The sequence below is a fragment of the Bombyx mandarina genome, chromosome 03 (assembly GCF_030267445.1).
Source record: "Bombyx mandarina strain Sakado chromosome 03, ASM3026744v2".
Taxonomy (NCBI): Eukaryota; Metazoa; Arthropoda; class Insecta; order Lepidoptera; family Bombycidae; genus Bombyx; species Bombyx mandarina.
The window spans coordinates 13,602,860-13,628,859 of record NC_143210.1 but is presented as its reverse complement, the minus strand read 5'-3'; the positions used below and the strand labels follow the sequence as shown (position 1 = coordinate 13,628,859).

General features: G+C 40.8%; 1 protein-coding gene and 1 long non-coding RNA gene across 2 annotated transcripts in view; one reads left to right on the top strand and one right to left on the bottom strand.

Moving 5' to 3' along the window:
* LOC114247074 (potassium voltage-gated channel protein Shaw) overlaps positions 1-26,000 on the bottom strand; it is a 217,318-nt gene that overhangs the window by 148,927 nt on the left and 42,391 nt on the right. The window contains exon 3 of the mRNA XM_089738287.1: positions 8,353-8,485. Within this exon, the coding sequence (XP_089594413.1) occupies positions 8,353-8,485 (133 nt within the window). The remainder of the gene's footprint in view (positions 1-8,352; positions 8,486-26,000) is intronic.
* LOC149503336 (uncharacterized) lies at positions 23,425-25,871 on the top strand. The gene is made up of 2 exons (XR_016325741.1): positions 23,425-23,515; positions 23,701-25,871. It is a non-coding gene; the product is annotated as an uncharacterized LOC149503336 (long non-coding RNA).

The following is a 26,000-nucleotide window of genomic DNA, read 5'->3' as shown; positions in this document are numbered from 1 at the left end:
GATTTGAAAAATTATTTTTCCATTAGAAGCCGACATTGTCCCTGATGAACATAGGCTACTTTTTTTTATTATTTTTTTTTGGTTTCATGTGTGTTTTAATGTTTCCGAAGTGAAGCGAGGGCGGGTCGCTAGTAATCTTATAAAAGGATGACAAATTAATCAATAAGTTTGTATATTACGACTAAGTGATGTGTGGCGATACATTTGGCGATTTTGACTTGTGGTTCAGCGTATTGTAATTCCGTATATATCTTGATTGTTTTTCATTTTCTGTGTCAAGCTGTGTGGCGGTATAAGGAATGATGTTCCATAATCGTCCTTATTTGAAATACGAAAGTAGCTCTATTTCTTTTAAACGTATTCGCTAAGATAATTTACTAACAGTAATCACAGCAAGAGCAGTGCTTCGCAGAACCTACCACCGTATCGGAATCGCGACCCACTGAGAAGATTCCGGTGAGAAACTCAGTGTGTTGTGGCCATGGGCAACCTCGCGTGTCGAACTCTCAAAAAAATAAATAAAAACTTCCAAATAAATAAATTAATTAAAACAAGAAGTTATTTTCGCTCATGCGATACAAAATGTAATCCACGGAGGGGAAAATGAAATAAAGCTAGTATATTAAAATGTATAAAGAAAAAAACCTTCCATATTGGGCCAATACACGTTCAGATTATTCTCTCGTGTTATGGATATAGAAAAAACACGTGCGAGATGATAACGAATACACCGCGGATACCTTATTATTACTACTTATTATAGATATTAGGTACTACTAATATTACTACTTATTATTAGTACATATGTTATGGTACTATTATTTTCCTTGGGTAGGTGAGTAGGTTAAGCGTTTTTTGTTCTGCTAAGATATCGTAGCAGTAACTCAAATATCTTAGAGCTTTCGCAGGTCTACCTACGTATTTCAGTTATTTCAACGCGTTGAAATTCACAACCTCGTGATCCATCGAATCAGGTTTTTTATTTGGCAAACTCCACATTATTATATTTGCATAAAAACGTTCCATTATTATATTAACAGACTCGAGAGGGTGCATGATGTTATGAGTTATAAATATTTTTCTGAAAATTAAGAGTAGAAGAATTATTATTTCAATAATATCTTAAAAACACCCTACGCTTTTTTTACAATGAAATACATTTTTTTTACACTATTTTCAATATAAATTTATTTCCTATTTTCTAGTTGAATTTTATATAAAGCGTGTTTTTTAGTTTTTTTAAACTATTATTGTATTGCTTAGGTGGGTAGACAAGTTCACGGCCCACTTGATGTTAAGTGGTCACCGGAACCCATAGACATCTATTATGCAAATGCCGCTACCCAGCTTGAGATATGGGCTCTAAGGTCTCCGTTTTTACAGTACAACGACTGCCCCACCCTTCAAGCCGAAACGCTTCACGGCAGAAATAGGCAGGGTGGTGGTACCTACCCGTGCGGACTCACAACACGTTCTACCACCAGTAAGATGGTTTCAGTATCCAGCTTATTGCTATGGAGCACTTATGTGATCTAGTTTGAAGGATAGAAACGCGGACTACCAATTTAAGCTTCGATATCGAAGTGGACTCTGTGTGGACGGTGTGTGTACTGTGTGTGGACTGTGAGCTCGTTTTACCAATTGTATACTATAGAGCAGGGGCTCCCAAACTTATTTTGTCTACTGCCCACTTTGAGAATAAATTATTTTTTAGCGCCCCAATTTTCTCACCTACTCAAAACCCACTCTAGCGAAAGCTCAGTCGGTGTCTATGAGTCCTCCTAAATGAAATTACAAATCGCCTTCGAAGCCTCTACACAACGCACCCTTTTTTTTCTGGGTCTCTTACCGCCCCCTTTTAAGCCTGCAGCGCCCACAGGGGGGCGTCATCGCCCACTTTGAGAAAGGCATAAAAAAAACTGAAACTAATTACTCCCAAGCATTAATGACACTTCTCACTCACAGAAGATATTTTCGACAAATTTGACAAATATTTTTCCGTTTTTCCAGGTATAATGTATTAAGAAAGCATCTGATTAAATAAATAGTGATAAATATTCAGTAAGTCCATCAACATAATACCAAGCGAATGCAATCTTAATCTGAAATTCATTAGAGCTGATAATCGAGTGACAATCCCTAATGCATTATGTAAATCGCACATAATGAAAAACATTGCTTTCATCGTCTTGCCAATCTAATTTCAACTTTATGCTCTAGCCTTACGGTTGAGATTATTTCGTGACTATGGATACCGTTCAGGTTTTAAGCTAAACAAACTGAAATATTTTGGCGGCGAAAAATACTCACTCAATTTCAAAATTAACTAGACGTACCTCGTGGATTCGTCCGATTAATTATTTAACTCTAATAAAGTAGACATGTTTTTTACTGCATGATAAAATACATGAAGAGTTGCTCCGTTGTGACGTGACTGGAAAGAGAATCTCTGTGCTTAGGAAGTATCAGCGTATTGTATCAGTGGGATTGTATCTTACTTTTCAATTAGTGACCTCCGCGTACTCCGGCTACCGTTTGACATCAAATGATACGTGAGCTTGTCATTAAAACAAATAAAATAAGTTACTACAGATTAGATATATTAATACGTGAAGCAAAAACTTTGTATCCCTTTTTACGAAAATTGCGCGGACGGAGGAGTATGAAATTTTCCACACTTATAGAGAATATAGAGAAGAAGTGCACAATGCTTATATTTTTTTTAAATAATGCCTAAAAGATACGTTAAATCAATAAATAAAACATTACACACACTACATACCATGTATTTGACGCACACACGCATGTATACTATTTATTGTCAAACTTTTGTTCTTGACGTCTGTGGTCAAATTGAAATTTGATTAAATATTGTTTTTCTTTATCAATATTTTTTTATAGAGTAGCCGTGGCGAAATTTGTAATTATAGAAGTATAAAATACAATCATAGTAGTGTACAAACTTACAATTCCAATAAATTATAGTCGAATTTCGACTACTGCGGGACCTCTAGTAGATTAGAAAAACATAAAAACTCTGAATCTACAACCTGAACTAATAATTGATTATTGATCATCCTGCTTTTTCTGCTCATGATATTAGGACGAAGTAACAACAATAAATAGAGACCGGTAGTCCAAGGCCGGGTGGAAGGCAAGAGATCAACTGCAATTAAGATTTGCGGTAGGCAGCGGCTTGGCTCTGCCCCTGGCATTGCTGAAATCCATGGGCGACGGTAACCACTCACCATCAGGTGGGCCGTATGCTCGTCTGCCTACAAGGGCAATAAACAAAATAAAAAAAAAAATACCACATTAAAATAGCTGAAGAATTTTTTTTTGTTATAAATATTTTTCCAAATTTTAAACTTTAATAAATCTGTAAAGTTGCAAAAATGTCGCTTAAAACAAATAGCTTTTGACCTCTCGATATATAGATTTTGTATGGGAATATGTGACACCGATTTATAAGTACCCCTTTCGTACTTTGAAGGTTATATAAGTTATATCATTTTAATCTTCTCTGATTTTGAATTTATTTTTCTGTGAGGCTCAATATTCATACAAACTTCGTCTACCCCAAAAAGTGGCAGTGAAATTAAATCGTAAAGCAATTATAAAGTCTCCAAAGACTTACACAGTTAATAAAAAATATTGAAGGTAATTGTTTTTTTTTTATCTCTTCACTTATGTTATCGTGCCCTCGTTGTAACCACAACCTGTTCAGTCTATAAAAAATAATTTCATAAGCGTGACGAACGCTAAACGCTATAAAACAGTACAGCGAGCTAGATAAAAGGACAATAAAAACGCGACAGCTCGTAACATCACAAGCGGAGCGAGTTACGAGCGCGGTTACAACGGAAGCATTTGTCTATTATGGTTTATTTTAGTTGTATGGCCCCTAAAATAGCGGGAAATTGGAATTGGGTAAATTTCTAAGTTTATGTAGCTTAAACTTGTATTTTTTTAATCCCTTATTTTGGAAATTTTAGTGTAAGTAACCACGTCAACCACCCTTTTTATTTATAGACTCACCACACCATTCATCATTCATCATTATTATCCTGCCCTGCTCCCAGTCACCTGGGGTCGGCGCAACATGTTTGCTCCTTCCATACTCTTCTATCATATACCATTTCTTCGCTCACTCCCCTCCTACCCATATCGTCTTTCACACAATCCATCCATTTCTTCTTAGGTCTACCTCTTCCTCTAAATCCTTCCACATTTATAGTTAACACTCTCTTAACAACCTCATTTTCATTTCGTCTCATCACATGTCCATACCATCCCAAACGCGCACTCCTCAGCTTCTCTGCCACTTTCAGACTTCCTCTAACATATTCATTCCGTATTCTATCCATTCTCGTTACTCCACACATCCATCGCAACATTCGCATCTCTGCTGCATGCAATCGCCTTTCATCCGCCACTTTTGTTGTCCAACAAGCTGATCCATACAAGACGGCAGGCCTTATTAAGGTTTTATATATCTTCCCATTTAGGGGAAGAGCGATGTGCGAGTCACATAAGGTGCCCGTGACCTGCCGCCATTTCATCCATATATAATAATATATAATGTTATCCATTATACATTATATAATGTTAATTTATAGTCAATCAATAGCTTTCGAGAACATTAGCTGTGCTACCTGGACAATTTTAAATAAAGAAAATTGTCCCTGTTTTTACATGATAACGTCTTTTAAATAGATGCATACCGGCTATATGCACGAAAAAGTGTCACGTTACGCCTGAGCCTGAGCGTGCAAGCGAGAGCGAGGAACAAGCGATAGAAAGGCACAATAGACCCAAGTGTTGGCTTGTGACACATTTATCTCTCTTCTTGCGTGACGTCAGAGTTAGCAAATCGAATAGTTCTGCTACTGACGCTATCACGTAAAACTATATTCCGTAAATCGACATTACAGACAACTTTATTTTATTTTATTACATACTAGTTTATCTATATAGCAGTAAATGGTAACTGGTAAATGGTGACACCGTATTATGAACGTTTGCCGCAATCGCTACAAATATCTTACCATGAAGACGGATTGAAGATATGATATAATATTATATTAACCACCAATTAACGGTAACCACTCACCATCGGGTGGGCCGTATGCTCGTCTGCTTACAAGGGCAATAAAAAATATATATTGCAAGTAGACATTTTATTACGTAATGATGTGTAATTTTATTATAAGACATAAATGCCACAGTTAAATCTAATATGTGTCGTCGAAATTACAGAATTACAACTCAGAAGAACATCAGCTTTGACGGCACAAATGCGTTATAGATTAAAAATTTAATCTCTATATATAAAAATGAATTGCTGTCTGTTAGTTTGTTAGTCTCGTTAAAACTCGAGAACGGCTGGACCGATTTGGCTAATTTTGGTCTTGAATTATTCGTGGAAGTCCAGAGAAGGTTTAAAAGGTGAATAAATATGAAAATGCTCGGAATTATATAAAAACAAACAATTTTGTTTTTTCTTTGATGTGTCCCCTGTCGGACGGTTCCCTTTTGTTTTTTTTTTTAAGTTTTTTTTATGCAAAAATTTAGGTATTTTATTTCCCGATTGAGGCACTACGAAGTCTGCCCGGTCAGCTAGTATGAAATAAAATTTCTAAACCAATATCAAATGAGATATTAGTTATATGTCTCGACAACAGGATCTTAAAGTGGCCCAAATACATATTATATCTAATATGCATTAATGGATAATTTTTTCAAGTAAAATTTTAATAAAAATGTATGTGTGTAGAACCGATTTATTTATTATATACATGAAATCTCTTCCAGCAGACTCGTGAGAGGAATATCAGAATAAAATCGAAAGTGATGAATTCTTGTAAAAGGCTTACAAATGATAGGTACATCTATTTAATTAAAGTCACAGAAATTTCAAAAAATCGATACAAACACGTAAACATATAAAACTTTTGCCCGATCCTGTGGACCGAATGGTAAACAGTCGACGTCGCCCTAAACACGTCATTACGGATCCTCCCGATCCATTAACGGTGCTTTTAGGTACCTAAAGCACTGGTCACCATCCTCGCAAGCGAAGGGTTCGGCGAGTAAATTAACCAACAGACACAGCCCACTGAGTTTCTCGCCGGATATTCTCAGTGGGTCGCGTTTCCGATCCGGCGGTAGATTCTGCGAAGCACTGCTCTTGCTAGGGCCAGTTTTAGCAACACTTCCGGTTCGAGCCCCGTAAGCTCACCTACACGTCAAAGCAAAGCTGAAATAGCTTCTCAAGGCTATCAGCATAGGTAGGATAGAAAAAAAAGCTTATTGGCACGGGTGGGTGTCACCCCGTCTATTTCTCAGCAGTTACGCGTTCCGGTTTGATTTAGATCGGATTTACGCTGTTGATGTCTACGGACTCCAATAACCACTCAACACCAAGTGCTCGTTCACCTGTCTAACCAATAAAAAAGCACAAATATAATACTTGAATACTAAATAAGTATAAAATGAAAATAAAAAATACGTAAAAATAAACACGAGAACTCAAAAAATTTCTTTGAAGCTGATGTTATATGGTGATCACGGTCACGGAATGACTGCGCCTTACTGTCATTAACGAAATCCTACAGAGCTCGCCTGTGTAGATTATGACGTCATCGCAGCAGATAAGTGTAAATGTCGAATCGCTGAGATGGAAGTTATGCATATCAACATTACGATCATGAGGTTGTTCCAGCTGATACAGAAGACGGGCTATAGAATAAGCGGAAACGATAATATATTTGTCGGAGAGGCCACAATTATTAACACCATCGTCAGACATCGTAGAGGTGAATAAGGTGATCGAGCTAAGAGAAAATTGAGTACAACAACACTTTTGTTGTCTTAGAACAATTTAGAAATCTTCTCTTGACGTTAGCAAACGAAAACGAATGACAGTTCTTAGGACGGAGGCACCGCTCTTCAAGAAGGCTGGTTGGTAAGTGTGATGGCGTCTACGTGCCTCCATCGGCTAGGCTCTGTCGTAGCACGAAGTTAGGCGAGTTCCGACGATACCGCAATCGTGCTGCCATCTCTCGGGAATCGTTCTGCGTTTCGTTTAGCTATCAAACTAATGACCGTCTCCGACATATTTATAAAATATTATGAAAATGTATAATGCTTAATAATCACTGAGTTTGCGATCTCTCTTTCAAGTAAAAAGTAAAAGTATTTAAATAAGTAAAAGTATTTAATTTATTTCAAATTCGTTCATTTGAAATTTATATTAAACTAGCGGCCCGCTCCGGCTCCGCTCGGGTCTTTAACAAAAATTTCAACGATATTTGACGTTGTTTTATTTTTTAAAATAAACGAACACTTATTGCGGCATAACTATAATAGTTAGACATAATATGCTGTCCCGACACTTTTTGTAAATAATAATGTGTTCTACAAAGTCGTAGTACATTCTTTTATTCTATCATCAATAGTTTTCGCAGGGCACGCGATGTAAAGAATATTTTAGGTAATTTTTTTACACCTTGGGTTATATTATTGGAGTTTTAGTAAGGATCCCTAATTTTTTCAAAAAAGATTATAGTCTATGTCACTCGGGAATAGTGTAGCTTCCAAACAGTGAAAGAATTTTTCAAATCGGTTCAGTAGTTTCGGAACCTATTCAATACAAACAAACAAACAAATCTTTCCTCTTTATAATATTAGTATAGATTACAAGTACGTACACACAAATATATATAATACTAGCGACCCGCCCTCGCTTCGCTTCGGAAATAATAAATTTTATTATTGATAGGCGAGTCCCGCCATGTTGCGCACGGTACGGTAATAACTGCGGGTGACACCGCGGGGTGAAGCTAGTCTAAAAAAAGTAGCCTAAGTTACTCCTTATATCATCAACTACCTATTAGTGAAAGTCTCATCAAAATCGGTCCAGCCGTTCCAGAGATTAGCCGGAACAAACAGACAGACAGACAGACAAAAATTGTAAAAAATGTTATTTTGGTGTGTGTACCGTATATAATTCATGTGCATGTAGTAAAAAGCGGTTATTTTAATGTTACAAACAGATACTCTAATTTTATTTATATGTACTATAGATAGATAACATACGTAGCTATAAATATATATATATACATCATATATACACAAATACATATACAAATTCAAAGGAATATATTAACAAATTCACTTAATAAATAAATACGCTTAAATTTAGCTTTTAGCATCCATGAGCAAACGAATTCACAGATCATATTTTGTTGAGCGTAACCTAAACTGACTTTGTATGGATTAAGCAATCTACCAACGCAGAAAGACACGTGATCCTGTCTGCCTGTGTATAGTAACGACACGGGGACTTACCTGCGTATCCCTGTGTATGCTGTAAGTAGACCAGCAGCATGGCTCCACCTGGTTGGAGTCCAGCCCCCAGAACTCCAGCTCCTCTTCAAAGAGTGGACCACACACATTCGTGGGATAATGTAGCTTTCCCGTTCTGAAACAAGAGAGAGTCTTGGGTTTAGGGTTATCATGAATGACCTCTAATGAAACGTTTGTAGGGTCTATGAAAGGCACGACAAATTTCAGTTTTGATATTGTTACGCCGGCAAGAGTAACGCGATCTATTGCCGAATAGCCGAAACGAATATCAAAGGAACTCGTAAGGTCAAGAAAGATCGAGAAGTAGAACGCCATCTATTGTCAGATAGCTGAAACACACCATACTCGACTTGTCTGGAATATTCTCGATAATTCTAGGGATGTCGTATCGACTATAAAAGCGTTGCAGACATGGCACGAGTCAGTTATTAATCGGAACTTCTCAAAGCGAAACAGCGAACCACCTGAAGCGAAGCGGAAGAAGTGAATTAAGAATTTTAAAGTCTTCTGTATGTGTTCGTAGTGATAAATATAGTTTTACAACTTAAAACTTTGGTGGAATAATTATTTATCCCGAACCCCAGTGCGTAACAATATATTATACTAAAATGCGAAGCTCTGTTTGTGTGTTTGTTCTACTACTAAACAAAGAAACAGCGAATCGTCAATAGACGTATCGAAGCGTATTATACAACCACAGTGTAGTGTAAGTACCGGGTCAAATATTTTAGTTTACACAATTGAACAACCGTCAAACAATACACAGAGGCCTCCGGTCTCATAATGGGAGGATCACTTAAGTGTACACATATAAGCTGGTATCCTCTTTACGGCGGTGGGTAGACGAAATTATAACAGTGGCTGGTAAAGATTGGCTGAACACCGCCTAGACTAGACTAGAAGAAGTGGTGTACCTTAAAGGAGGCTTTTACCTGAAGGGGGTCCATACAGAAATAATGTAAATAATATTAAAATTAATAATCATAAAATAAAATAAAACATTAATGTATCAAATCAAATCAAATCAAATCAAAAAATTTTTATTCAACATAAATGAAAGTACATACTTGTTGAACGTCAAAAGAGCTACCGCCAATTCACAAGAACTAGCCTCCGTCCTGAGAAGAATTGGCAAGAAACTCAGCGGGCATGTCTTTTTTTTTTACATATAAAATTATTATTTATTTATTTTTTAATATTAGATTTTTTTTAAATATGAATTTTTTACACTGAGTATTATAACGTAACAATTACTACAATATTGAAATGCCCGGAGCGAGCAACTCATTCCCACTTTGTGCAATCTTCTAGATAATCATTGACTTTATAGTAAGCTTTATTGCACAGATGTTCTTTAATAGTTTTCTTAAACCTATGTATATGTAGGTTCTGAACATCATGTGGGATTTTGTTGTACAGGCGCACAGACAAACACCCGAATGAATTTCGTATCTTATGTAACCTACTCATCGGCACAACAAGCTTGTGTTTGTTCCTAGTATTTCTATTATGTATGTCTGACTGTTTAGGAAACTCCTCAATATGTTTACGAACATACATCAAATTTTCAAAAATGTACTGGGATGGCATAGTGAGAACTTTAATTTCTTTAAATTTCTCCCTCAGGGATTCCCTTGAGTGCATGTTATAAATAGCACGTATAGCTCTTTTCTGCAGAATAAATATCATTTCTACATCGGCCGCATTGCCCCATAGCAAAATGCCATAGGACATGACACTGTGGAAGTAACTAAAGTAAACTAAACGAGCCGTGTCCGCGTTTGTTAACATTCTAATTTTTTTTACTGCGTATGCTGCAGAGCTGAGCTTACTCGCCAATTTATGAATATGAGGTCCCCACTACAGTTTGGAGTCCACTGTTATACCAAGAAATACGGTTGACTCAACAAGCTCCAATGATTCCTCAGAAACAATTAAATCACTATCCACTTGTCTCACATTTAAAGATGGTTTAATACATTTTAAAGTAAATTTAATACATTTAGTTTTCTTACTATTCAATAATAGGTTATTGATACGGAACCAATGAACCACACACGAAATCGCATCATTCACTTCGTCATAGACTTGTAATTGTCGTTTAATTTTAAATAATAAAGATGTATCATCTGCGAATAATACGACCTCGTGTCGGGACTCAATAAAACTAGGTAAATCGTTTATATATATTAGAAATAAAAAAGGACCCAAAATGGAACCCTGACGTACACCCATTTTCAACAAGGTGCCTGAAGATCTATTACCTTTCACATCTACTGTTTGTATCCGTCCTGATAAATAGGAAGTAATAAGTTCCAATGCACCATCCCTAATACCATAGTGATGTAGTTTCCTCACCAATGTTTCATGTTCAACACAGTCAAATGCTTTGGATAAGTCACAGAAAATTCCAAGACAATCATGCGATTCCTCCCAAGATTTAAAAATATTTTTGACTAGATAAGCACCTGCATCAGTTGTAGAGCGACCCCTGGTAAACCCGAATTGTTTATTATGAAGCAGGTTATTTGAATTAAAGTGTTCTAAAAGTTGTGTCAAAATAATTTTTTCAAAAATTTTACTCAACGTAGGGAGTACTGAAATAGGTCTATAGTTAGAGGGGTCATCAGTACTACCAGATTTAAAAAGAGGAATCACTTTACTATGTTTCATTAAGTCAGGAAATACACCACACCTAATACAATCATTAAAAATACTAACAAGATGAGGAGCAATAATGTCTATTACAGACTTCAAAATCTTTACTGATATTCCCCACAAGTCAGCTGTATTTTTTACATTAAGGCTATTAAAACTTTTTATTATACTGCTTGAATTAATTTCCTTAAATTTAAAAATTTCATTACATTTGCTGACATGTTTATGCAATAATATTTCAGCTGCTGTGGGGGATGAATTTAGAGAAGTGGTAGTTGAAACTGGAATGTCAGAGAAAAACTTTTCAAAAGCATTAGCCACATCTTCATGACTAGTTACCAATTTATCATCTATTTTTAATGAGAATTCTTGGTGGCTATTTCTAACTTTTCCACTTTCTCTACCAATGATGTTCCAAGTCATCTTTATCTTGTCAGGGGAATTTTTTATTAAATCACTTAAATGTAAAGATTTTGCCGCTAAACAAACTTTTCTAAATAGTTTTGAATAGTTCCTGACATATTGATGAAATGTTTCATCATTATTATAAGCTTTTTCAGAGTACAGATCATATAACTTTTTTCTACTTCTGTACACTCCGGTGGTGGCCCACTCGCTGAACACTGTTTTGTTTTTTAATGTTACAGTTTTAGGTATAAATATATCAGTAAAGACCAAATTAATTCTCTCAAACATATTCTGGTATGACAAATTTGGGTTTTTTTTATAAATAATTTCTGAATGTTCTTGCTTAATATTATTTCTAAACTTCTCAATTCGTTTTTTATTAATAGGAACAATTACAAGAGTATTTTTATCTTTAGAATTCATATTAGATTCAAAAGACACAAATTGTCCACTATGGTCTGATGTTAACTGATTAATATTTTTTTTGTTAGTCGGTGTTACATTTGTAAATATGTTATCTAAACATATGTTATCTAAACTGTTGCCGATGTGGTCGTTGTCCTAGTAGGCTCTAAAAATAAGTTTGGGAGGTTATATGACTTTAACAGTGTTCTGAATCTAATAGTGGTATTTGTGTTTTCTAAAAGATCTTTTCTAAAAGATATCTTCAATTTGTTTGTATTTAAGTATTTTTGTGTGGAATAAAGAACGCTTTATTATTATTATTATCCTCTTTGCACCAAGTAAAACATGACCTATCAAAGATTTGGGCATAGGTAAAGCAAGGACAAATATTTTGTAACAAGCTCAATAAATAAACAATATTCGCTTTTGTCGTGAACATAACTATCAGTTCGTATTCCGTAAATTCGATCAGGCTCGTCGCCGAGGAAATATGGATAGGGGTATGCAAGAGTGGCTCAATCAACGTAAATCAAGAAAAGGGTATATATAGTTTCTTGACCAGTTCTTTATGACGTAGTTGAGTTTTCTGGAAATTTGGCTTAACTTATATTCTATCTATCTCTGTAAAATGAGATTGTGTTACCTATACCAAGAGTCTTCCAATCGTGAGCACTGTGAACATGCCTAGAGTTTTATATGAACGTTAATTTCATGGTAAAGGATTTGAAACATTCGTGGTTTAAAGAGCACACGGCTCAATAAAACTATGCTGAAATTGAAACCTAGCAAACAAGTAACAAATGTTTCCCAAGAAATAAGTATACACAAAAAAACTTTTATTCTGAAGGAATAAAAAATATTCTTTAAGACCTACTTAATTAGTATTTATAAGGCCTATTTAGCTAAATGGATATTTAACACTGTTCTACCTATGTTTGTCATGAAACAAACACAACTTCCAATTTTAAAAATGCAAAAGACAGGCAAAGTCTGAAGTAATATACATTGTAATACCGATCGAACCGATTAAATTACGTGAATAATATCAAACATCTGGCTTTTAAATGCGAAAATAAACTGAAAAAATAATTTCGGGCTAATCAGGATCCGAGCTCTGACTAGCTTAATAATAAGCTATCTATATCAATAACTCAATGATTTGTATAAAAAAAAATTAATATACTTATCATCTCTTGCATATCCCCGTCCGTGAATCGTCTGTCGCAAAATCAATTTATTCAGTACCAAAAATATACTGGCTCTCTCTGAATGATTCATGTCTTACTTACATTTCTTAGTTTCATGATTTTGTGAATGAAAGTCTTCACTCTTGATTGCATCATACGAGTACCTAGTATTCATCAGAGAAATCCTTTTTTCAAGAATTTCGCTACGTATAACGCAAATTATTCACTAATAAATTTGCGTATTCTGGTACAATCTTAATAAAATTAATTGTTCTAGTTCGACCAAGTCTTAGTTTTTAATGGACACTTGAAGAATTCATTCAATACATTCATACACCGAATAAATTCCTTAGCTTTCTTTTAAATATTGCATTTTAAAATTTCCAATATTTAATCCCATTTTAAGGAATTAATATCCCCTGAACCTGATGTGACCCCTAACGCCCCTCTCATCTGGCTATGAACCCAACTTTTCCGCTTGGTCGAATAAAAGTTATTTAAATTGCAGTGTTGGATTCCAGGTTGCTTAATTGGAATAACTTTGTCATGAAAAACATAAAGATTCCTGACGTTTAAAATTTCCTTGAGCTCCAAATAAGACTTATAGATAATATTTACCGAGTATTCAGTGTAAACTATTTAGTTTGGCGTAAAGCAGCTATGTGCTACAAAAGAAAATAGAGGATTCTTCTGGCAAACTCATTTTTAAATATTTTTTTTATTACTTAGATGGGTGGACGAGTACACAGCCCACCTGGTGTTAAGTGGTTACTGGAGCCCATAGACATCTACAACGTAAATGTCTTGAGATATAAGTTCTAAGGTCTCAGTATAGTTACAACGGCTACCCCACCCTTCAAACCAAAACGCATTACTGCTTCACGGCAGAAATAGGCGGGGTGGTGGTACCTACCCGTGCGGACACACAAGAGGTCCTACCACCAGTATTAGGCGTATATGACGTCTGATAGACCAAGGTACAGAATGAGCATCTGCAGCAATATCTCCTGAGTACGTCCCCTTTTGTATCAGTTGCATATCCCGCAGCCAACCTCAATAATTAACAACGACCGACGTAAATAACTTTTTATTGACTCTCCCAATAAATTTAATTTTGTGATTTTTTGCTATCTCCGCAATCCAGCTGTGAATGTCAACTGATATTTATACCACGTTTCGGTACACTGACTACCTGAAATTAGCCGTTGGGTTTCAGGTGGATATAATGGATGATCCTTCGAGCATTATCGTGATTATCACCGCCATAGATATTGCAATGTGAGTCTCATTTGTAATATATTAAATAATGACTGCCATAATTCCAATTTAGTCTTTGGACTCGGGTACCTACTTAACACCAAGTGGCAATGAGCTCTTCCGTTCTTTCACAGCATTAAATAAACTATTTATGTCTCTACATAAATTGTTTATTTAATGCTAATCTCTCTAGATTATATCTGAAATTGAATACATTCACTTATTCAAATGAACTAAGAAAATACAAGTGACTCAAATAAATGAAATTCTATCCACTCGTGAAATAAATATAATCTTGTTAAATTTGACTCACAATACGATTTGTCATCCCTCGATTATGAAATTCACGATGTAGTCTCTTGTTTGATACAACTCAATCTTCGCTTATAAAATAATAAAAAGTTAATGAAATTATTATTATATTTCAGGTTCCATAAAGACAAAAATAATAGAACGATGTGTTTTGACTTAGAATAACACCACCCCATCATTTTCCGTGGGTGTCGCCAAAGGGAGGCGATAGATTTTCCGCACATTCGACAACATTATCTTATGCTCTATTAGCATTTACTGGTGGTAATGAAAATTGGCATTGGCATTCCTTCCGGTGTCTCTTGAAACACTAAATAAACTCCAATGCAATCTAAATATATAAAAATAAATTGCTGTTCGTTAGTCTCACTAAAACTCGAGAACGGCTGGACCGATTTGGCTAATTTTGGTCTTGAATTATTTGTGGAAGTCCAGAGAAGGTTTAAAAGGTAGATAAATATGAAAATGCTCGGAATTAAACAAAAAAAAACAATTTTGTTTTTCCTTTCCTTTTGTTTGTTATAAGTTTATTTTATACAAAAGTTTAGGTTTTTTATTTATCTATTGATCACTACACTACGAAGTCTGCCGGGTCAGCTAGTACTAAAAAGTACTAGCTGACCCGGAAGATATAAAATGATTGGGACGAAGCAATCAGATTAGATTTTCATGTATAATATGAACAGTTTTCTGTGAATTTCTCTTCAATATTCACAAATAAAAACAAATCTCAATTAATTAAAATATCGGTATTTTCAATATTGAGATCTCTTCATGAAGAATCTCCTGTTTATTATTTTTATTCGTAACCTTTTCATTAAGACTTACAAAGTGCGTTTGTTGATTATGGTTTTGTTGGATTGATGGATATGTAGTACCATAATCTTCTTTTATGTGTACAATCTCATAATCCATCTTGATAGCAGAATTCATCCCTATCATTTGGAAGTACTGGGTTTGAAGTTATAGTTTTTCCGACATACCACCTAAATCGTGGCCGTGTGGTAACGGAGTAAGAATACAATCTGTCACCACCCCTATACTATCGCAGGGAGTCGTAAGAACCGACTAAGGGAATATGCACAAGACATCAGTGCAAAAGAAGGAAAACACGAAATTAAACCCTGTACCAACCCGTCTAACCAGCGTGGTACAGTAGGCTAAATACCTCCATACTTGGATAGGCTCATGTTCAACAATGGACAGTGGTCAGGCTGACATGATGATGATGACCACCTAAGTCTGCAATTAACCCACCTTCACAGTATTCTTCAATCATTCCGATAGAGGCACCCGTCACGTGCGGACGTGCTCATCGACCGCTCGATTGCCCGGCCTTTGTTCGCCCGGCTTTTGTTAGCCCGGCCATTGTTCGCGCGGCTTGTGTTCGTGGTACATCTGCCGACCAAGTGTTTTTCCTGGAAGTTTTTATTTGTTTTGTTTCCTTTTGTTATTTCTGTGTTCGTGGTACATCTGCCGACAAACTGTCTTCCTGGAAGTGTTTAATTGTTTTGTTTCTTTTTGTTATTTCGGTTTTGTTGTGTTTTTCTTTGTCCTGTAGTAATCGTGCCGCATCGCCACCTGTGTTCAATAGAACCGCTCAGGTCCGAGAAGTTGGGGCCTCGCCGTAAGGCGAGTGTTTTCTAAGACCCAGGGTAGCCCCACCTGGGCACGTAGCCATCATGGACGCTGTATTTGCGGAATTTCTCCGGCTTCGCTACCCAAAGCTCACTTCCGAGTTTCAGGCCTTCAAGGCCGATCACACCGCGAGCCCTCTCGTGGACTCCGCCGAGCTCGCTGCTCCTGCGTCGCCTGTACCTGCGTGCAAAGCTTCGGCATCGAGCACCGCAGCCTCCGTCGTGCCTGCCGTTCCCGCGTCGCCTATACTGGCGAGTAAAACTGCTGCGTCGTCCGCCGTGGTCACCGTTCCAGCAGCGCGATCATCCGCGGCCTCCGTCGCGCCCTTCAAAACACCTACTCGTAGGTCACCTGCGCCCGCCTCCTCGTCCTCCGACTCTGACTCGGAGATGGAGGTCGACCTCGCCCCCGCCTCATCGACGGATGGATTCACCCTGGTGCAAAAGGGTAAGAAGCGTGCCGCGGAGTCTCGAGCTCCCGCGGCCGCTAAAATTAGCAAAGCCGCGAACGCGTCGCGCCCCCGCCCTCAGACTCCCGTTGCGCCTCCAGCCCGTGCCACTCCGTCGCCGCGTCCGGTGGCACAAAATAAAACCCAGACCCCTCCCCCGGTAATCCTTCAAGAGAAGGCAGCTTGGGAACGAGTTTCCCTGGCCCTTAAGGCCAAAAATATCAATTTCACGAATGCCCGTAACCTCGCGAACGGCATTCAAATTAAGGTTCGAACACCCGACGACCATAGGGCCCTCTCTTCTTACCTCCGTAAGGAGCGTATAAGTTTCCACACGTATACGCTCCAGGAGGAGCGCGAACTCCGTGCCGTTATACGTGGCATCCCTAAAGAGTTGGATGCCGAGCTCGTTAAGGCCGACCTTCTCGAACAAGGCCTACCGGTTAACTCCGTACACCGCATGCATACAGGCCGCGGAAGGGAGCCATATAATATGGTTCTCGTCGCCCTGCAGCCTACCCCCGAGGGTAAGCAAATATTCAACATCCGAACGGTCTGTAGCCTTTCCGGAATCGCAGTCGAAACCCCACACAAGAAAGGCACACCTAGCCAGTGCCATAACTGCCAATTATACGGGCATTCTTCCCGTAACTGTCACGCGCGCCCCCGATGCGTCAAGTGCTTAGGCGATCACGCCACGGCCCTATGCACTCGCGATCAAAAAACCGCGACGGAACCGCCTAGCTGCGTCCTGTGTCGAACACAGGGTCACCCCGCAAATTACCGCGGATGCCCCCGAGCCCCTAAAATAAATCGACGCGTCGCCCGTCAAAACCGCCTCCGAGCTTCCGGCCCAGACATCAAAGCCTCGGCACCCTCTGTGTCGCAGGCTAAGCCAGCGTTCGTTCCGGCGCCGGTGCCCAGTGTCTCGGCCTGGGCGAAACCGCTGCCGTACACGAACACGGCTACAACTCCCTCCTCCGCGATTCGTCCCGCCCCCGCGACTCGTCCCTCTCCCGCGACTTGCCCTCCGACCGCGTCCGACAATCTCGCTTTAGCGATCGACTTCTTTCAGTCGATCAACTTTGAGCGCGTTAACGCTTTGGGCGACGCCATTCGCGCTGCCTCCACTGCACAACACTTTATCGCCGTTGTGCAAGAATACGCCGACGTATACGCGTCATTAAATACGTACGTCCTCCCCTCACTCCGCCGGTAATCAATGGCGTATATAAGTAGAATAAAGCCCCTATCCGTAACGATAGGATTTTTTAACGCTTACGGTCTCGCAAATCAACGTGATCAGGTTTCTGACTTTTTGCGTGACCATCAAATTGATATCTTTTTAGTGCAGGAGACCCTACTTAAGCCCGCGCGCCGTGACCCTAAAATCGCGAACTATAACATGGTCAGGAACGACAGGCTCTCTGCTCGTGGTGGTGGTACCGTCATTTACTATAGAAGAGCCCTGCATTGCGTCCCGCTCGATCCTCCCGCGCTCGCTAATATCGAAGCATCAGTGTGCCGAATCTCACTGACGGGAAACGCGCCGATCGTTATCGCGTCCGTTTATCTTCCACCGGATAAGATCGTTCTAAGCAGTGATATCGAGGCGCTGCTCGGCATGGGGAGCTCTGTCATTCTGGCGGGCGACCTAAATTGTAAACACATCAGGTGGAACTCACACACTACAACCCCGAATGGCAGGTGGCTTGATGCGTTAGTCGATGATCTCGCCTTCGATATCGTCGCTCCGCTAACCCCGACTCACTACCCGCTAAATATCGCGCATCGCCCGGATATACTCGACATAGCGTTATTAAAAAACGTAACTCTGCGCTTACACTCGATCGAAGTAGTTTCAGAGTTAGATTCAGACCACCGTCCCGTCGTTATGAAGCTCGGTCGCGCTCCCGATTCCGTTCCCGTCACGAGGACTGTGGTGGATTGGCACACGCTGGGCATCAACCTGGCTGAATCTGATCCACCATCGCTCCCGTTTAGCCCGGACTCTACCCCGTCTCCTCAGGATACCGCTGAAGCCATAGACATCTTAACGTCACACATCACCTCGACATTAGATAGGTCATCGAAACAAGTTGTAGCGGAGGACTTCCTTCACCGCTTCAAATTGTCCGACGATATTAGGGAACTCCTTAGAGCTAAGAACGCCTCGATACGCGCCTACGACAGGTATCCTACCGCGGAAAATCGAATTCGAATGCGTGCCCTACAACGCGACGTAAAGTCTCGCATCGCCGAAGTCCGAGATGCCAGATGGTCTGATTTCTTAGAAAGACTCGCGCCCTCTCAAAGGTCTTACTACCGCTTAGCTCGTACTCTCAAATCGGATACGTTAGTAACTATGCCCCCCCTCGTAGGCCCCTCAGGCCGAATCGCGGCGTTCGATGATGATGAAAAAGCAGAGCTGCTGGCCGATACATTGCAAACCCAGTGCACGCCCAGCACTCAATCCGTGGACCCTGTTCATGTAGAATTAGTAGACAGTGAGGTAGAACGCAGAGTCTCCTTGCCACCCTCGGACGCGTTACCACCCGTCACCCCGATGGAAGTTAAAGACTTGATCAAAGACCTACGTCCTCGCAAGGCTCCCGGTTCCGACGGTATATCCAACCGCGTTATTAAACTTCTACCCGTCCAACTCATCGTGATGTTGGCATCTATTTTCAATGCCGCTATGGCGAACTGTATCTTTCCCGCGGTGTGGAAAGAAGCGGACGTTATCGGCATACATAAACCCGGTAAACCAAAAAATCATCCGACGAGCTACCGCCCGATTAGCCTCCTCATGTCTCTAGGCAAACTGTATGAACGTCTGCTCTACAAACGCCTCAGAGACTTCGTCTCATCCAAGGGCATTCTCATCGATGAACAATTCGGATTCCGTACAAATCACTCATGCGTTCAACAGGTGCACCGCCTCACGGAGCACATTCTTGTGGGGCTTAATCGACCAAAACCGTTATACACGGGAGCTCTCTTCTTCGACGTCGCAAAAGCGTTCGACAAAGTCTGGCACAACGGTTTGATTTTCAAACTATTCAACATGGGCGTGCCGGATAGTCTCGTGCTCATCATACGGGACTTCTTGTCGAACCGCTCTTTTCGATATCGAGTCGAGGGAACCCGCTCCTCCCCACGACCTCTCACAGCTGGAGTCCCGCAAGGCTCTGTCCTCTCACCCCTCCTATTTAGCTTATTCGTTAACGATATTCCCCGGTCGCCGCCGACCCATTTAGCTTTATTCGCCGACGACACGACTGTTTACTATTCCAGTAGAAACAAGTCCCTAATCGCGAAGAAGCTTCAGAGCGCAGCCCTAGCCCTAGGACAGTGGTTCCGAAAATGGCGCATAGACATCAACCCAGCGAAAAGTACTGCGGTGCTATTTCAGAGGGGAAGCTCCACACGGATTTCCTCCCGTATTAGGAGGAGGAATCTCACACCCCCGATTACTCTCTTTAGTCAATCCATACCCTGGGCCAGGAAGGTCAAGTACCTGGGCGTTACCCTGGATGCATCGATGACATTCCGCCCGCATATAAAATCAGTCCGTGACCGTGCCGCGTTTATTCTCGGTAGACTCTACCCCATGATCTGTAAGCGGAGTAAAATGTCCCTTCGGAACAAGGTGACACTTTACAAAACTTGCATAAGGCCCGTCATGACTTACGCGAGTGTGGTGTTCGCTCACGCGGCCCGCACACACATAGACACCCTTCAATCTCTACAATCCCGCTTTTGCAGGTTAGCCGTCGGAGCTCCGTGGTTCGTGAGGAACGTTGACCTACACGACGACCTGGGCCTCGAATCTATCCAGAAATACATGAAGTCAGCGTCGGAACGGTACTTCGATAAGGCTATGCGTCATGATAATCGCCTTATCGTAGCCGCCGCTGACTACTCCCCGAATCCTGATCATGCAGGAGCCAGTCCAGAACCGTCGACGCCCTAGACACGTCCTTACGGATCCCTCAGATCCAATAACGTTTGCACTAGACGCCTTCAGCTCTAGGAGCAGGCTTAGGGACCTCGGTAACCGTACTCGTCGAACTCGACAAAGAGTTCGCCGTGCAACCTAACCCATGAATCAGCTCGCTGAGTTTCTCGCCGGATCTTCTCAGCGGGTCGCGATTCCGATCCGGTAGTAGATTCATTCGCGAAGCAGCTACTCTTGAGTTGTTAGGTCTCCTTCGGAGGCGCTCGGGTAGCTGTTAGCAAATCCCGCCCCTCCTGGCTGAGCCTTTGCTCGCCCACCTGTCCTGGTGAAACTGGAAAGGCCTCCGGGCCACCAGTAAACCGTCAATCATAAAAAAAAAAAAAAAAAAAAGTATTCTTCAAGTGCTGTGAAATCTTTAAACTAATTTTGAAAACTGTCCTGTCTTAGCGAATTATGTATGCCTCAGACATTTCTAAGCCATCGATGACCGCTTACTATTATTTATAAGTTAGATATGTTTCTAATCTTCCTGTTCGTGAACTATTATAATGTTTTTTTTTAATTTATAGCTTAGATAGACCAAAGAACTCTCCGGCTACTAGGCCGGAGCTCTTAGACATCAACAATATAATACAAGATTTGGCTTCTAAATCTTGGAAAAATATATTCCACCACCTATCCAGAGAACACTAAGTTATTTTAAAGCAAATATAAAAATTTAAAAGTATATCTTCTGAATATGCAAATTAATTTCGAAAATATCAATTTGAACTATTCCGTGTTGTAATTGTGCATTGCAATTGTATTTTTTTATAATTTAATATATGTGTAAGCTTGAGGGTAGATATTATCTTGTTGAATACCAAGTAAAACGATGTCACTTTTTGATTCCTGATTTAATCAACAATATGTTAACTTAACAATTCACTTTAACACTTGTCCAACTTTAACCAGTACGTACAACAGTCACTGAATCACACAACGTAACAAGGATATAGTAAGTGCACCAGGCAAACGCAGTCCAACGAATGTTTCTCGCAAGGCACGCACCGCCTTTTTATACTAGCCGGCGCAGCTGGCTTATGAGTCACTTCTGTTGCACGAGTGGAACGACACGGCCGGCGCACCCGGCTTGTGTGAGTCACGCCTGTTGCACGTGATGTTTATTAGAAATATTGTTAACGCCGTCACGGCCATACTGACATGCGCTCGTCCTCGTGCGCCTTTTTATGGTTGTTCTGTAGACAATAAGCGTATTCGTTCATCCTGACATTAACGGATGCAACTTAAAACGTGGTCTATGATATTAACAATCTAATACGGTTCGGTTCGCATAATTCTTCAGAAAATCCTATACTGGCTATAAATACTGACTGCTTACATACCTGGGCCAGTTCATTTAAATCTCTTCAGGTATGTAAGTATGTCCCTTTTAACTTAAATCGGAATTGTTATCCCTTCAGTTTTTCGAACTGGACCGGATAATGCTAGACCGGATCGCAATCCCTGTAGCTAATTGTTGTGGCTAGTCCGGATGAAAATCCCTATAGCCAAGCCATTGGACCGGACAGACCCTTCAATGACTTCACACTTTTTTTTTTCTTTTTTTTTTTTTTTCTCTTTTTTTTTTTTTTTTTATTCTTTGCTAGTCCGGATCAACATCCCTTTAGCCAAGTCATTGGACCGGATACACCCTTCAATGACTTACAATTTCTTTTTTTTTTTTTTTTCTCTTTTTTTTTTTTTTGCTAGTCCTGATTAACATCTCTCTAGCCACATACAATTCTCTTTTTTTTTTTTTTTTTAATCTGCGTGTACGGTAGCGTTTGTTAAAACATCTCTTAAACCAGAACATTTATACGGAATTTCTTCAGAAATAGTGCGAGCCCGACCATCGTTTTCTACATTTCCAACACCTGCACCTGAGGTGCCTGAGCTTACAGACATTGTATCACTACCCGCAGACTATGTTTGCTGTATCGCTATTTGCGGACAAAAATGTCGCTTCTATTGTCAGTGATAGAGTCGTCATCATTAAGATCAGTTTCATGAACAAGATTACTTAACCCATCTGTGTACGCCGTCACGTCATCGTCACTATAATTTTCAGAAATTTCTAGTAGGCCTGACGGGCCTCGAGGTACTTCGCGTAAGTTTTCATGGGAAACTTTGTACACTAGAACCATTTACATGTCTCAACTTATACCTATCGTTTTCCAAAACTGCAGATGATTGAAAGATTACTGGTGGTCCGGAGGCCTTTCCCGCTTCACCGGGACGGGTGGGCGAGCAAAGGCTCAGCCAAGAGGGGTGGGATTTGCTAACAACTGCCCGAGTGCCTCCAAAGGAGACCTAACAACTCAAGAGCAATTGCTTCGCGAATGAATCTACTACCGGATCGGAATCGTGACCCACTGAGAAGATCCGGCGAGAAACTCAGTGGGCTGATGCATGGGTTAGGTTGCACGTCGACCTCTTTGTAGAGTTCGATGAGTACGGTTACCGGGGTTCCTCAGCCTGCTCCTAGTGTTAGAGCTGAAGGTATCTAATGCAAGAGTTATTGGATCTGGTGGATCCGTAAGGACGTGTCTAGGGCGACGACGGTGACTTGCTCCTGCGTGATCAGGATTCGGGGTGCAGTAATGTTGAAGGGACCTTTATATTTTCGGTCTAATTTACGAAAACAAAACCCCCAGCGGAAAAGAGTTTGACTTTAGCTTTGCCTCGACTAAACCAAGCTTCTGTTTGTGCCCATTTTTGTTTTTTTTTTTTTTGTTTTCGCAGGCCTTCGACCGTGCTAAATCAAGATCTAATCTAGAGGGATTATCACTCTGTTGAAACTTAGATATTTCAAGTGAACTACCCTGAACGGTAAACATCTATTCTATTGGAGTAAACCCTGTTACTCGACAACGTGTACTATTAAGGGCGAGTTGAATATCCCCTAACTGCTCTTGCCATGATTGGTCCGAGTTACTTTCAGATCAAAGAGTGACTTGTTCATGAAACCGCTTACCATTGAATAAATTACTATGTTTTTTTTTTTTTTTTTTGAGACTACATTCTGACCTTGAATGGAACATAAAGGGGAAGCCAAAACCACTTATCTGTAACACACTGAAGCTCTGGAACACACGTTGACGTCTCTGGTTGGACCTGCCACAGCACCTGGAGCAGTGTCGTTTTTCTTCTTGTAGCGCATGGAACACCCAGAAGCTACATGGCTCGCATCACCGCACACGTAACAGCCGACTTGCAGGCGAGAGCCGGGCGCCCACGGATGAGGAGGTTGTTCAGGTTTTGCAGGCTGTATTTTTGTGAGGCAAGTAGTAGCTCGAGCCTTAAGCGAATGTGTGAGAGTCAAAATTAAATCGACACCATCCAATACTTCAACTACTTTAAACGGCCCTTTAAACTTCGTATCTAATTTCGTTTGATTATGCTCTTCGTATTAATGTGTGGACGAGCTCACAGCCCACCTTGTGTTAAGTGGTTACTGGAACCCATAGACATCCACAGCGTAAACGCACCACACACCTTGAGATAGAAGTTCTAAGGTCTCAGTATAGTTACAACCGCTGCCCCACCCTTCAAACCAAAATACACCACTGCTTCACGGCAGAAATAGGCAGGGTGATGGTACCCGTGCGGTCGATGGCACTATACGGAGCACCCGTCTGGTGCCACGTCCTTACCCACGAGAACGTCGCCGCGCTGCGACGCCGGCAGCGCGCGATCGCAGTTATTCAATGATACCTCACAGTCTCATACGAGGCGGCGCGCCCTAGCGCAAGTGCAGCCGGAGCGCGGGGGCTCCAATATCGGCAGTCCGTGCTGGAGGCGTGGTCTCGTCGTTTGGCGGACCCGTCAGCCGGCCTCCGTACCGTCGAGGCGATCTGCCCGGTTCTCGCGGACTGGGTGGGCCGCGACCGCGGAAGTCTCACCTCCGGCTACACGATGTTACTCCCACACTGAGGAAGCCAACCGCGAACACTTGTCAAGCACGCACAAGCACGCACTTCACCGGAAAAACCTGCATCCGCCAGCGGAACCCGAACACAGCCGCATCGCCAGACACGAACACACCGGACGTCTTATCTTACAGGTCACGACGACTTCAGATGTGTCAATTTTTCTTCCCCACGGAAACTTGCTTGCTTTTTTGTTTGCTTGCTTGCTGGAGCCCGAAGTCATCGAACGTGTAGTGTTATTGGTATTGAATCGAGTAGATTCTAAAATTTCAGCGACAATTCACAGTCTCATGTCCTGGTTTACTGTACTAGTGCCATGTAACTCTAGCAGTAGTCATTGGCTTAAAAACGATTCGTGTCGGAACTACCCACTCGTCATGACAGATCCATTATTGCGATCGAAGTTTCACTTGAGATTTGCACTTGCCTTAATTTCTTGCAATAGCTTGTTACGTGTTGTATTTCCGTTAGTAAATGCCATGTGATGAAGTCGACAGTCAAACTGGGCAACATGAGCCAGAACGTAAGGTGTGACGATTTCTTCGTGGCTCAGATTTTCCATCGAGGTAACAGAGACGTTATTACACGACTTACGTATGCTGCATTCACGCTCTTGTGGCGTACCACTACTAGTATTCTGATCTGCATCATGTTTTTTTTGCTGTACTTCGAACATGTTCAAACACGTCACGCCAGTGAGAGTAGAGTCCTGATCTCACTTCTGATGTAAGCTTGAGGGTAGATATTATCTTGTTGAATACCAAGTAAAACGATGTCACTTTTTGATTCCTGATTTAATCAACAATATGTTAACTTAACAATTCACTTTAACACTTGTCCAACTTTAACCAGTACGTACAACAGTCACTGAATCACACAACATAACAAGGATATAGTAAGTGCACCAGGCAAACGCAGTCCAACGAATGTTTCTCGCATTTTTTTTTTTTTTTTTTTTTTTTTTTTTTTTTTTTTTCCTACCTAAGCTGAGAGCCTTGAGAGGCTATATCAGCGTAACCCTAACTTTAGTAGGTGAGCTCACGGGGCTCAAACCTGACGATGTTGCTAACACGAACCCTAGCAAGAGTCGTGCTTCGCAGAATCTACCACCGGATCGGAAACGCGACCCACTGAGAAGATCCGGCGAGAAACTCAGTGGGCTGTGTCTGGGAGTTAATTTACTCGTCGAGCCCTTCGTCGCAAGCGACGGGTTCGACGAGAACGGTGACCGGTGCTTGAATTACCTAAAAGCACCGTTAGTGGATCGGTTTCTCGCAAGGCACGCACCGCCTTTTTATACTAGCCGGCGCAGCTGGCTTATGAGTCACTTCTGTTGCACGAGTGGAACGACACGGCCGGCGCACCCGGCTTGTGTGAGTCACGCC